A 12,787-nucleotide genomic window follows, 5' to 3' on the forward strand; every position below is an offset into this window, starting at 1 on the left:
CCTATACTGAGCTATAAACTTGGCTACAATACTGAAATACCAATGTTACACCACAAAACACCCCTGTTTATGAGTTGACTACTTTCCAATAGCAGCAGCACTAACAATATGTCATCCAGAGCGACTTACACTTTATCTCATTTTATACTGAGCAATGGCAGCTTGGTGGACCTGGGATCCGAATTCACAACCTTCTGATCAATAGTCCATCATCATAAGTAGACTACCATGTTCCCAAAACAGCATGTCTGACTTTCTATCCATTTATCGAGTCAGAGATGGGATACAAACCTGCAAACCACCTATTTATCAATCAAACCAATCAAATCTATCTATCAATCAAATCTATCATATCTATCTATCATATCTATCATATCTATCATATCTATCTATCTATCTATCTATCTATCTATCTATCTATCTATCTATCTATCTATCTATCTACTTAACCAAGCACAACCACCATCCATGTTAACAGTCAGATCTAAAATATTTTGTTTATGACTGAAATTTAAATTTAGAAATAAAAAATAAAAAAATAAAAAATATTTTGGGAAATATGATTTAATCTTGAATTTTAAAATTTTTGGCACAATGTTACTACTTTAATCATTTATTTATTTATTTATTTATGAAAGTTGCCATAAGAATCGGAAATCAGCTAGTGAGAAGCAGAATAATTTAATACTTTAATATTTAAGAATTTAATCAGTTTGGAGGTAATTTACATCTTACATTTTTCTAAAAATAACCATAAATTGGCTGTTTATTAGCAATGATACTGCGTATGAAATGGTTAATATAAACATGGTACTTGACTTCTACCTGATACTACTTTCAGACCTGCTCTCTCTCTCTCTCTGCGTAAACCTGGTGCGAGTTATCCATGACCTTGGCTATGAGTGATCTCCAAGTCGAGTCTGCTCTTTTCCTCATAGTATTGATTCTAAGAACAGAAAAAGAGAGAGCTTAAAAGAAAAAAAAAAGAAAACTGCAAGTGCACTCTGCAATCACCTTCACTTCATCTCCCATCACAGGCTCTGCTCATCCACAAAATCATCAGCGACCTGATGAACGACAGCGCTCCCACCACTCCATCCTCTCCGCTTCCACCCTCCCGCCCGACTAACAGAAATGTGCTGGATGGCTTTTTAGAAGAACGAAAGAAGAAAGAGAGCTATTTTTCCCCATTCTCATTTCTACTGACTTTGCCATCGATATCTCACTTTAAGCCTATTTTCAGCAGAACAGACAGATGAGTTCCGATCAACACTCCAGAGTCAGAGCTGGGATACGAACCTACAACCCTCTGACAGTGAAGCAAAATAATTACAGAAATATAAGGTGTAGAATTTAACGTTTATTAAAAAAAACATCTATATAACCATCTATCCATCCACAACCACCATCCAGCCATCCATCTACATACCCAACCACCATCCTCCTATCCATCTATCTACCCATTTATCTATGCATCTATCCATCCATCTATGCAACCACCATCCATATGTCCATCCATCCATCTACCTACCCACCCACCATCCTTCTATTTACCTAACCAGCCCAACCACCATCCATCCATCCATCCATCCATCCATCCACCATCTTTATATCAATCCTTCTATCTATCTATCTTTCTATCTATCTATCTATCTATCCATCCCATCACTATTACAAGATAAGCTATTGTGTTTGTTTGTTGTCAGATGTAACAGATATATAACCAGGTCTCCACTTTTCCTCCACTCCGAAAAATTGTAGATGTGTTTGTAACGTACCACAAACGCTACCAGTATTTTATGCATAACATTAACATTGTTCCACTGAGAAGCTAGTGCAGAATTTACCACCTACACGTTCAAACTTTTTGGTCTGTTTTGTCTTTTATTTGCATGGAAGGACTCTGAAATGGAAATCCAATCATCCTCTCTAGCATAAAAAACATAAAATAATCATCTTTTCCCTAGATATTTTCTACTTTTTCTTTTTATCTTACCTTTTCTTGACTCTTCTCATGTACTACATGAAGCACGAAGCACTTATTTACTCCCTTGAGCCGTACATATATCCAACATTTATTAATATGTTTATGCAGTGACAGAAAGATAACATAGCAGTTTATCAAAACTGGCTTATTCCATCCATCAACCTGCCTGTCTGTCTACAACCATATCTACCTACCTGCCTGCCTGTCTACATGTTTATCTACCTGCCTGCCTGTCTGTCTACATGTTTATTTACCTGCCTGCCTGCCTGTCTATATGTGTATCTACCTACCTGCTTGTCTGTCTATATGTGTATCTACCTACCTACCTGCCTGCCTGCCTGTCTGTCTGTCTATATCTTTATTTACCTACCTGCCTATCTGTCTATATGTCCATCTACCTACTTACTTATCTATCTGTCTGTCTGCCAGTATACACGTTTACCGACCTACCAGCCGGTCTGTCTGTATGTCTATATACACTATATTGCCAAAAGTATTCGCTCACCCATCCAAATAATCAGAATCAGGCATTCCAATCACTTCCATGGCCACAGGTGTATAAAATCAAGCACCTAGGCATGCAGACTGCTTTTACAAACATTTGTGAAAGAATGGGTCGCTCTCAGGAGCTCAGTGAATTCCAGCATGGAACTGTGATAGGATGCCACCTGTGCAACAAATCCAGTCGTGAAATTTCCTCGCTCCTAAATATTCCACAGTCAACTGTCAGCTGTATTATAAGAACGTGGAAGTGTTTGGGAAGGACAGCAACTCAGCCACGAAGTGGTAGGCCACGTAAACTGACGGAGCGGGGTCAGCGGATGCTGAGGCGCATAGTGCAAAGAGGTCACCAACTTTCTGCAGTCAATCGCTACAGACCTCCAAACTTCATGTGGCCTTCAGATTAGCTCAAGAACAGTGCGCAGAGAGCTTCATGGAATGGGTTTCCATGGCCGAGCAGCTGCATCCAAGCCATACATCACCAAGTGCAATGCAAAGCGTCGGATGCAGTGGTGTAAAGCACGCCGCCACTGGACTCTAGAGCAGTGGAGACGCGTTCTCTGGAGTGACGAATCACGCTTCTCCATCTGGCAATCTGATGGACGAGTCTGGGTTTGGCGGTTGCCAGGAGAACGGTACTTGTCTGACTGCATTGTGCCAAGTGTAAAGTTTGGTGGAGGGGGGATTATGGTGTGGGGTTGTTTTTCAGGGGTTGGGCTCGGCCCCTTAGTTCCAGTGAAAGGAACTCTGAATGCTTCAGCATACCAAGACATTTTGGACAATTCCATACTCCCAACTTTGTGGGAACAGTTTGGAGCTGGCCCCTTCCGCTTCCAACATGACTGTGCACCAGTGCACAAAGCAAGGTCCATAAAGACATGGATGACAGAGTCTGGTGTGGATGAACTTGACTGGCCTGCACAGAGTCCTGACCTCAACCCGATAGAACACCTTTGGGATGAATAAGAGTGGAGACTGAGAGCCAGGCCTTCTCGTCCAACATCAGTGTGTGACCTCACAAATGCGCTTCTGGAAGAATGGTCAAAAATTCCCATAAACACACTCCTAAACCTTGTGGACAGCCTTCCCAGAAGAGTTGAAGCTGTTATAGCTGCAAAGGGTGGACCCACGTCATATTGAACCCTATGGATTAGGAATGGGATGTCACTTAAGTTCATATGTGAGTCAAGGCAGGTGAGCGAATACTTTTGGCAATATAGTGTATCTGCCTGTCTGTCTTTGTCTGTTTATATGTTAGATCTACCTTTTTGTCTCTGTCTGTCTGTCTACATGTTTATCTACCTACCTACCTGTCTGTCTGTCTTCTTATCTACATGTCTGTCAGTCCATATATATCTTTACCTACCTACCCGCCTCTCTGTCTGTCTATGTTTGTCTACCTACCTACCTATCAATCTGCCTTTCTATATGATTATTTACATATCTGTCTGTCTGTTTATATGTTTAATTGTCTATCTGTCTGTTTGCATATATACATGGCTATCTATCTATCTATCTATCTATCTATCTATCTATCTATCTATCTATCTATCTATCTATCTATCTTTTTGTCTGTCTATGTTTATCTATCTGTCCGTCTGCTTATCAACCTGTCTGTGTGTCTGTACACTTATCTGTCTACCTGCCTATTGATCTGTCTGTCTGTAATTTCATGTAATTATTTCAAATGATTGGAATAAAATCTCAGCCTATTCTAACCCATCTCAAGAATTAAGAATAAAAATAAAACATGAGGCACGAACAAAACAAACTTCATTTCAAATTTGAAAATAATCTACAAACGAAAAACACGGATTTAACCAAATCAAAACATAATTCCATAATAACACTGCTGCAGCCTGCGGTTTAGAAGAGAAAGATGCCGGCGCTGGCGATTGCCATCGTGACGCTCGACAAATTCCTGCGATTGAGTCGCATCGCTGCCGAACCCATCTGTTCCTCAGAGCCTTGTTAAAGACGACGGTGATTAACTTCAGGAGGCCGTGTAATTATGTTCGTTTCGCAGCGGCGTGATTGCAGCTCGGAGCTGCACTTGATTTGAGCTGACAGTTATGCAGCGATTATGATGTTTCTGATTTTTTTTATTTTTTTTATTCTGCTTGGGAAGTGGACGGCTGTGAGCACGAGACATGCTGACAGCACTAACTGCTGAAGAAGTGTCACAGTGGGTCACCATCACACTGACACAGAGAGAGAGAGAGAGAGAGAGAGAGAGAGAGAGAGAGAGAGAGAGAGAGAGACAATAATGGACACAGAGGGAATAAGAAAAAGACGTGAAAAGAGCAAGACTTCAAAAAGGTCTTTTATTCGTTTGCTGAAATTGTGCAGTGTTACGGAACAGCTAACATGCCGAGTCGATTACCGCCTACATCAAAATGCCAAAATCCATCCTGGCACATCCGCATTCATCTCCAAAAGAGACGGTGTTCTTCACACGCTGTTCCCTTTCGCAGTGTTCCAGAAACATTCAAGCCAAATAAACAACGCGTCTTAAAACTCGGGGCCAGGCGATAAATCAGTTGCTCAGTAAAATGCGACTGACACTTCCAGTGTAAGTTCCAGAGATTTATCAAACACACTGGAAATGACTCCAGGACAGCAATTAAACATCTCCTGAAACAAACGTTCTATAAGAACCTCTGTGATTGTCAGCCATCTGTGAACAAAAGTCAAACAAACGGTGCTGGTGCTAATCAGCTGCTAATCTTTCCTTAACGAGGGACAAAATTTTAGCATCAGAGAGCTGACTTGAACGCTAAGAGCTTGTTAGCTATTAGCAAAGAGGAACGCACACATTCGACTGGGTTCTGCCCAAAACGAAAGATGGAGACAAAGAGCTTTTTAAGTAGCCTTTTTATAGCATGAATAGTGACAACATTTTACCTTATACAGTCCAACCTCGGGATATGAATTTAATTCGTTCTGGAGGGGAGTTCTTAAGGCGGAAAATTTGTATTCCGAGACGAATTTTCCCATAAGAAATGATGTAAATGCAGATAATCTGTTCCAGACACCCAAAAATATGACCAGTGTTACCAATACGAAGCTTATGTAAACTGTACGGCTGCTTACAAAGAACTGACCCAAGCCGGACATTCCATGTCAAGGGTCCTCACAGGAAGTCATGCCACTAAGCTTGGGCTAAAAATAGAACAGACCACCCACACCACCAATCTGTCAACAAAAAAACATCAGAAAAATCACCTAGCTTTTGAACGCATGCTGAAGGCAACGTTGGTATCGTGGGTTGACTCTTTCCAAACAGCCTGAAAAAAAAAAATCATAAACTCGCTTCGTTTGGCTTTCCACTGGCGCTCCTGGATGTATGCGCAACTTAGCTGGTGTTCGGTTCATTCGTATGCCAAAAATGCTTCATGATTCAATGCAAACTTCTTGCAAAATTTCAATTCTGAAGGCGGAAAATTCTGAATTCGTTTGCAGAGGTTCCACTGTAATCCTTAACAATTAACCTTATGGATACAAAAAAATTATTTGGTTTCAGATAGAGTCGTACACTCTGAACAGATGGAGATACATTTGTTCTGTATTTGACACTGACAGATTAAACACATCTTTCTCCATGTGCTCACCTTTAAACGTTTTTTTTTGCTAATCGGACCAGACGGAGTAAACAAAATGAAAAATCTATGAACATCTGTACAAACACACTGTAGCCCTGCAGCCAAGCTCTGGGCTGATGAGCTGTCTATCAGCTAAATAATTGATCCAATTTATGATTTATTATTTATTTAACAGAAGATCTGCTCCAGAAGTCACTAAAACACAACCGCATTTATTTTATTTTACGCTTGCTTAGCTTTCCTGAGTCCTGAGTCCACATCTCTCATACAAATCAAGGGTTAAGTGGACTGTCTTGGACAGTGTTCATCTCATCCCAGTGCCAGATTTCCACCAATTCTCAACCATCATACATCACTCGGTTTGGATAGTTCTGTTCTGTTATTTTTTCCCCTAAAATATTTCCTACCCTCACTGTACACGGACTGTGTAACCACCTCAACTTCCCATGCATCATGTATCTGGATTTAACACTAATGTGAAGATTATTTTCAGTGAGGTTCTACAACAACAAATGTCTCTTTTAATCTGAGTTTTAGATTTCATTTTCAAATTGCTGTTTAATATACAGAATTAAAAGCACAAACACAAAATTCTACCTATCGAGGCACATCCAGTGATTTATTGCTGCAAGTCTCACACTGAAGTCACCAGTAGGCGTTCCTCATACTGGTAGCCATTGTAAATATGTTTATTAGTGGGTGGCGCAACCAGTGTTCCACAATAAATCGGCTAAAATGAAACATTCGGTATAAAACTTTCTGTATAAAAATCAGCAGTGTATATCTGCATCGTATCATATGAGAAAGGAGAAGCAGTAAGTGCTCTATGCCACGGATCATATGACCTCTACTGTCTTCCCTCCTGTTTACACCGAGAAGCTCCATATTTACATACTTTTCTCAACTTTGTCATGTCGCTGGACACGCCCACTCATGTCAACAGAAGCCACCAGCTCTCAATGAAAACAAATGAGTCACTTTTCTTTGGTCACGTGAGTCTCTGTATGTGTGAATGCAGCAATACAGTCAAATGCATCACTGGTCATCATTTATAAATAAAGATGATTAGTGCATTTTCATACTGGTTAATGCTGTACACTGGTTTTTGTGCTTTCTTTGGAAATGGGAAGTCTGTGGTTGGAACTTCATCCATGTGTGTATTTTGCAAAGTTAGCCATTTTGCTGAGATGAGCAATGTATACTGCAGTGAAATGTATCAGCTTGAAAACTGAGAACATCCAGAGTTACCGAGTAGGAATTCCCAGATGATCTGAGAGGTTTGGGATTTTTCTAGTTATAAATTATGAGTTATAACCTTTAGTCAAAAGCAGCATTGCTCTCGCTACTGTTTTTAAAGGCAGCCACATCAGCACTCGCTGTTGCACGTGTCATCTATCGGGAGACGATCTGGTTATCAAATGTAGCCTGACGTGACACTCGTCTCTCCAACGTGTAACTAAAATGCTTTAAATCTGCTGCAGATACGTCATGTGTGCATTTCCACTTGCATTTTTATGTAGATCTACATCAGGATTCTTAAGACGCTTGTAACAGCCTAGTGTAAAAAGAGCTTTCTGAACTTCTAATGCTTTCCAAGTGTTCATGATAAAGCATAACCCCGTAAACTCCAATAGCAGAGACCTGATTCCTCAGATTTCAGACATTTAGATGTGGCTTGTTTTTAGAAGCTGACTGTTGATTCTGATGTTTACACGAGTTTTCCACCTGTCCATCCATCCATCCCAATACCCGACCAGCCGCCCGCCCACCTATCTATCTATCTATGCATTCATCCATCTATCTATCTATCTACCCTCCTCTCCATCTATGCATCCATCCATCCATCTGAATATCTACATAACTACCTAATATCCTTCAAATTACCCATCAATCTATCTATTTATTCACCCCTCTCTCTATCCATCCATTCATCTATCTAGCAGATCACAATGTGATACATCACATTGGGTTCTAGTGCAAGAACAGGAAACTTCATGTACTATACTTTACTCAGCAGTTATCTTCTGGAATCTTCTATAAACACATGAATTCTTTCATTACATGGTAAGATGGGTAAATGGTTAGGAAACACACTTTTCTGACACTACTTACTTCACTTATCTCAGCTAGTCAAGTTGAAATGTAGGCCAGCCCTGACACTGTCTGTGTCACAACCTGAAATAAGACTCTTCAACTTAAAGTTTCTCAAGAGTTCAAGTCCTCACATCTCCTGCAGGAAGAAACAGAAGATCGAGAGTCAGGTCCTGACTCAGATCCTGAGTCAGGTCCTGTCTGAAAAAGCTTCACTACTGTAAGGTCTATTCTTGTGGTGAGCCAAATAAACTCAAAACACAACTATTTAGTAAATGCACGAGAGAGAGAGAGAGAGAGAGAGAGAGAGAGAAGGGAAGATATTAGATTATGCTGACATTTAAAATGAGCTGTGATGTAATACACAGTAAAACAGTAGACATTTTTGGAATAGTTTTGCGGAAAAAAGAAGAGAGCGAGAGAGAGAGAAAGAGAGAGAGAGAGAGAGAGAGAAGGCAGGAAAAAAACAGAGAGAGGCCAAGAAAGAAAGACAGTAATGATATGAGAGAGAGTGAGAGAGAGAGAGAAAGAGGAGGCACAAGTCTGAGTAAAAGTAAAAAACTGATGAAGAAAGAAGCAGAGACAGAAAGAGAGAGAGAGTTGCAGACAAAAAACAGAGAGGTAGATAGAGCAAATATAGAGTGAGCACCAGAGGAAGAGAATGAAAGGAAAATGAGTAAGGCAGGCAGGCAGGCAGGCAGGCAGGCAGGCAGACAGACAGACAGACAGACAGACAGACAGACAGACAGACAGACAGACAGATAGATAGATAGATAGATAGATAGATAGATAGATAGATAGATAGATAGATAGATAGATGTAGAGAGAGAGAGAGAGAGAGACACAGAAAGTGAAAGACAAAAAAGTTACAGAAAGAGGCAGATAGAGACAAGAAAAGACATACAGACATTCAGAGGGGGAGAGAGAGAGAGAGAGAAAGGGGGGGGGGGAAGAACAGAGTCAGACAGACACACACACACACACACACACACAGCCAGCTATAGGAGTGAAAGGGTTGATGGCTCGGAGAGTTGAAGAAAACTCAGACAGCGTGGATGTGACTTTTATCCCTGGCAGATGAGATGGAGCTCTCGGTCATGGCTCCTGCTCCGACCAGATAAAAGCTCCAATCGATTTCACAGCCTCTCAATCCCGAGGCACCGACTGCACAGGCTCAATCTGCACCTGTAGGGTGTCACTGCCCAGCTTCTATCACACACAAACACACACACACCTCATCTTGCAAACAAGTCCATACACACACACACACACACCGTCACCAGAGCAATGCCATCACTAGCCTTTAGCAGCTCCACACTGACATCCTGTACAACATCCTGCAGCTTTAAAAACACATCTCCACATCTGCATTCAGCTCTGGATTAAACCAATTCACTGCTATCGACACTTACACACCATTATTCTGTGAATGAGTCCGAATCTTTTCACGTCAAAATAAAGTGAGGATCTGTGTAAAGTAGAGGAAGTGATTCTGGAAAAATCAGGGTTGCCAGATAGAGACAAAGATTAACAGAGGGAGGGACAGAGAATGAGAGGAAAGTGAGTGAAAAACATGAATATTCCAAAAAAGGAGGGACACAGGGACATGGTGAGTAAGAAAAGAATAAAAAGAGATGAAGGGTAGCAAACTAAATAGAGAGAAAGACAGCTTCCACACAAGGAGAGACAGACTGATATGGGAAGAGACAGACAGACAGATGTGAGAAGAGACGGCCCGGCATGGAAAGAGACAGACAGACATGTGAGAAGACCGTCAGGCATGGACAGAAACAGACAGGCAAACTCATGAGAGACAGAAAGACACGGAAAGAGACAGACAGACAAAATCATTAGAGACTGACAGATAGAGGAAGAGACAGAGAGACATGTAAAGAGACAGACAGACAAAATCATTAGAGACTGAGAGACACAGTAAGAGACAGCGAGACACGTAAAGAGACAGACAGACAAACTCATTAGAGACTGATAGACAGAGGAAGAGATAGAGAGACAAAATTATCTGAGACAGAGAAGGATATAAAGAGGCAGAAAGAGACAGACACAGGGTTACAGGGACGCAGAGAGAGACAGACAGACAGACAGACAGACAGGCGAGATGTATGTTAAACTGTAGCATTTTGCCTTAAAGAAAAGGTAAATATTTTATTAAGCTTTCTAAATGTTGCTGCGAGACTAAGCCTCTGGCTCATGTGGGGTTTTCTGTTCAGACACATTTTTACTCTCTACACTCCAGTCTCTATCAAGGAACATGAAAATGTAATGTTCAGCTCTGAAGAAGAAGAATAATGTGCATGGTTTATTTTCTGTATAGTGAGGAGTCTAGAGAGAAACAAGAGAGAGAGAGAGAGAGCAAGAGAGAGATGAATACCGTGCTGAAATTGGCGAAGAGACCGACGGGCGATGATCCATCTACGGGGAAAGACATAAACGGTTTCATGTCCAGCGTTGACTGCATCATCAGAGGAGATGTACGCACAAGAGCCGGGAGTGTGTTACTATGGCATGAACTTCCTGTATAGAGAGAGAGAGAGAGAGAGAGAGAGAGACATGAAATTAAAATGACTTTGCTCTGATTACAAAATAACAAACTTCTCAGAGGTGCTGGAACACGTGTATTAAATTACATAAAGTACCCAAGGAAAAAAAAAGCTGGAGAGAAAGAGCAGTCAGTGGAAAACAAACTCACATCATTTGAGAGAGAGAGAGAGAGAGAGAGAGAGAGAGAGAGAGAGAGAGAGAGACCAGGCAGAGAGGGAGAATATTGAGAGTTAGAAAGTGAGAGCAAGAGAGAAAAGCAATAGAGAAAGAAAGAGATGTGAGAGAGAGAGAGATGTGAGAGAGAGAGAGAGAGAGAGAGAGAGAGAGAGATGAGATGGACAGAGAGAGAGAGTATTGAGAGTCAGAGTGAGAGCAATAGAGAGAAAAGCGATTGAGAAAGAGAGAAATGTAGGATGAAGGACAGAAGTTGTTCTCAACTTCATGTATCATTGTTTTGCACAAAAGTTGTTTCTTCAATGTGAGCACAAACCTGATATTATAAGCCCCGCCTACAAAACAAACCCAGAATCTGTCCTGACTCTGGGACAAGTGTGAACACACCATAGCACCTGATATTATAAGCCCCGCCTACAAAACAAACCCAGAATCTGTCCTGACTCTGGGACAAGTGTGAACACACCATAGCACCTGATATTATAAGCCCCGCCTACAAAACAAACCCAGAATCTGTCCTGACTCTGGGACAAGTGTGAACACACCATAGCACCTGATATTATAAGCCCCGCCTACAAAACAAACCCAGAATCTGTCCTGACTCTGGGACAAGTGTGAACACACCATAGCACCTGATATTATAAGCCCCGCCTACAAAACAAACCCAGAATCTGTCCTGACTCTGGGACAAGTGTGAACACACCATAGCACCTGATATTATAAGCCCCCCCCTCAAAATCTTATCCACTGAGCTACCAAATCCAATCGTGTCCATTCATGGGTCATTCGATCGATTATATTATCATTTTAAACAACACAGCATGCGACAAGCAAACCTAAAAATTCAATTTATTTCACAACACAGCGATCACCAATCAGCTATCTCTTCAGCTCAGTATGAGCTCAAACAAACAAACAAACAAACAAGCAGCACATTTCCCCTAACAAATCAGTCTGACTCCGGGTTTCACACTTCCATCGCCCAATTTATGAATTTTATAAACTACTTCTCGTCTCTGGGAGGGAAAAAAAAGCTCTGCGAAGAAGAAAAGGCATGACACAAAGGAGTTCTGGTGTCTTGGTCTGCACTTAATCACGCTGCACAAATCTCCAGCTCCAACAGAGCACCATGAGATCTGTGCTGACGCAGCAGGGACAAGATCTTCCACTTCACTCCGGACCAGCCAGATCATCCATCAGAGCTACTACTGCTTCAAAAAAAATATAGGAAAGAAAAGAGAAGACCTCGACAATCCTCTGCTGTCCACCGCTGGTTAATATTTAACATGCTGGGAGTTATATGCACTAATCAAACCTCTGCCAAAAAAAAAAAAAATAAGAAAAGTCCTTCTTTCAATCTGCTGCTCCACAGGATCCAAGAAACACTACAGTTCACTTTCTAACCTCTAACACAATCTCCGTTTCTGCTGGCGAAAAAAAATAATGTAATAACAAAGAACTGTGCCACCAGATTTTTTATTTTTTTTCCCCCTTACCAGATTTTGTCCTCAGGGTGAAAAGCATGACAAATTATTTGAAATCAATTGCCCGGAGCTGTCAGAGCGGCTCATGCACATGGATCACTCGGCAAAGTGCAGCCAGCAAAGCAGCTCTTATTTCGAGAAAAATATGTCTGAAAAATATGTCGTTTTCTCACAACACTTGTGTTTGTTCCAGGAAACAGAAAATTTCTCAACTGATATCTTCTTTTAGCGGTGTAGTCTCTCTCGGAGAGAGAAAGAGAGAGAGAGAGAGAGAGTTCAGGTTACATGCAATATTTGTTGTATGTGTTTTTTTTTTTCGACGTGTGATTGGTCTTTCTACTTCTACGGAAAACACCAGCCTCTCTTTTTCTGTCTTGGAAAAAAGAAAA

At 41.2% G+C, this 12,787-nt stretch overlaps 1 protein-coding gene across 5 annotated transcripts in view; it reads right to left on the bottom strand.

Moving 5' to 3' along the window:
- znf385b (zinc finger protein 385B) overlaps positions 1–12,787 on the bottom strand; it is a 225,347-nt gene that overhangs the window by 73,009 nt on the left and 139,551 nt on the right. For all 5 annotated transcript variants that reach the window (XM_058393037.1, XM_058393036.1, XM_058393034.1 and 2 more), the window contains one exon: positions 10,571–10,713. In XM_058393037.1, the coding sequence (XP_058249020.1) occupies positions 10,571–10,713 (143 nt within the window). The remainder of the gene's footprint in view (positions 1–10,570; positions 10,714–12,787) is intronic.

The sequence above is a fragment of the Hemibagrus wyckioides genome, linkage group LG06 (assembly GCF_019097595.1).
Source record: "Hemibagrus wyckioides isolate EC202008001 linkage group LG06, SWU_Hwy_1.0, whole genome shotgun sequence".
Lineage (NCBI taxonomy): Eukaryota > Metazoa > Chordata > Actinopteri > Siluriformes > Bagridae > Hemibagrus > Hemibagrus wyckioides.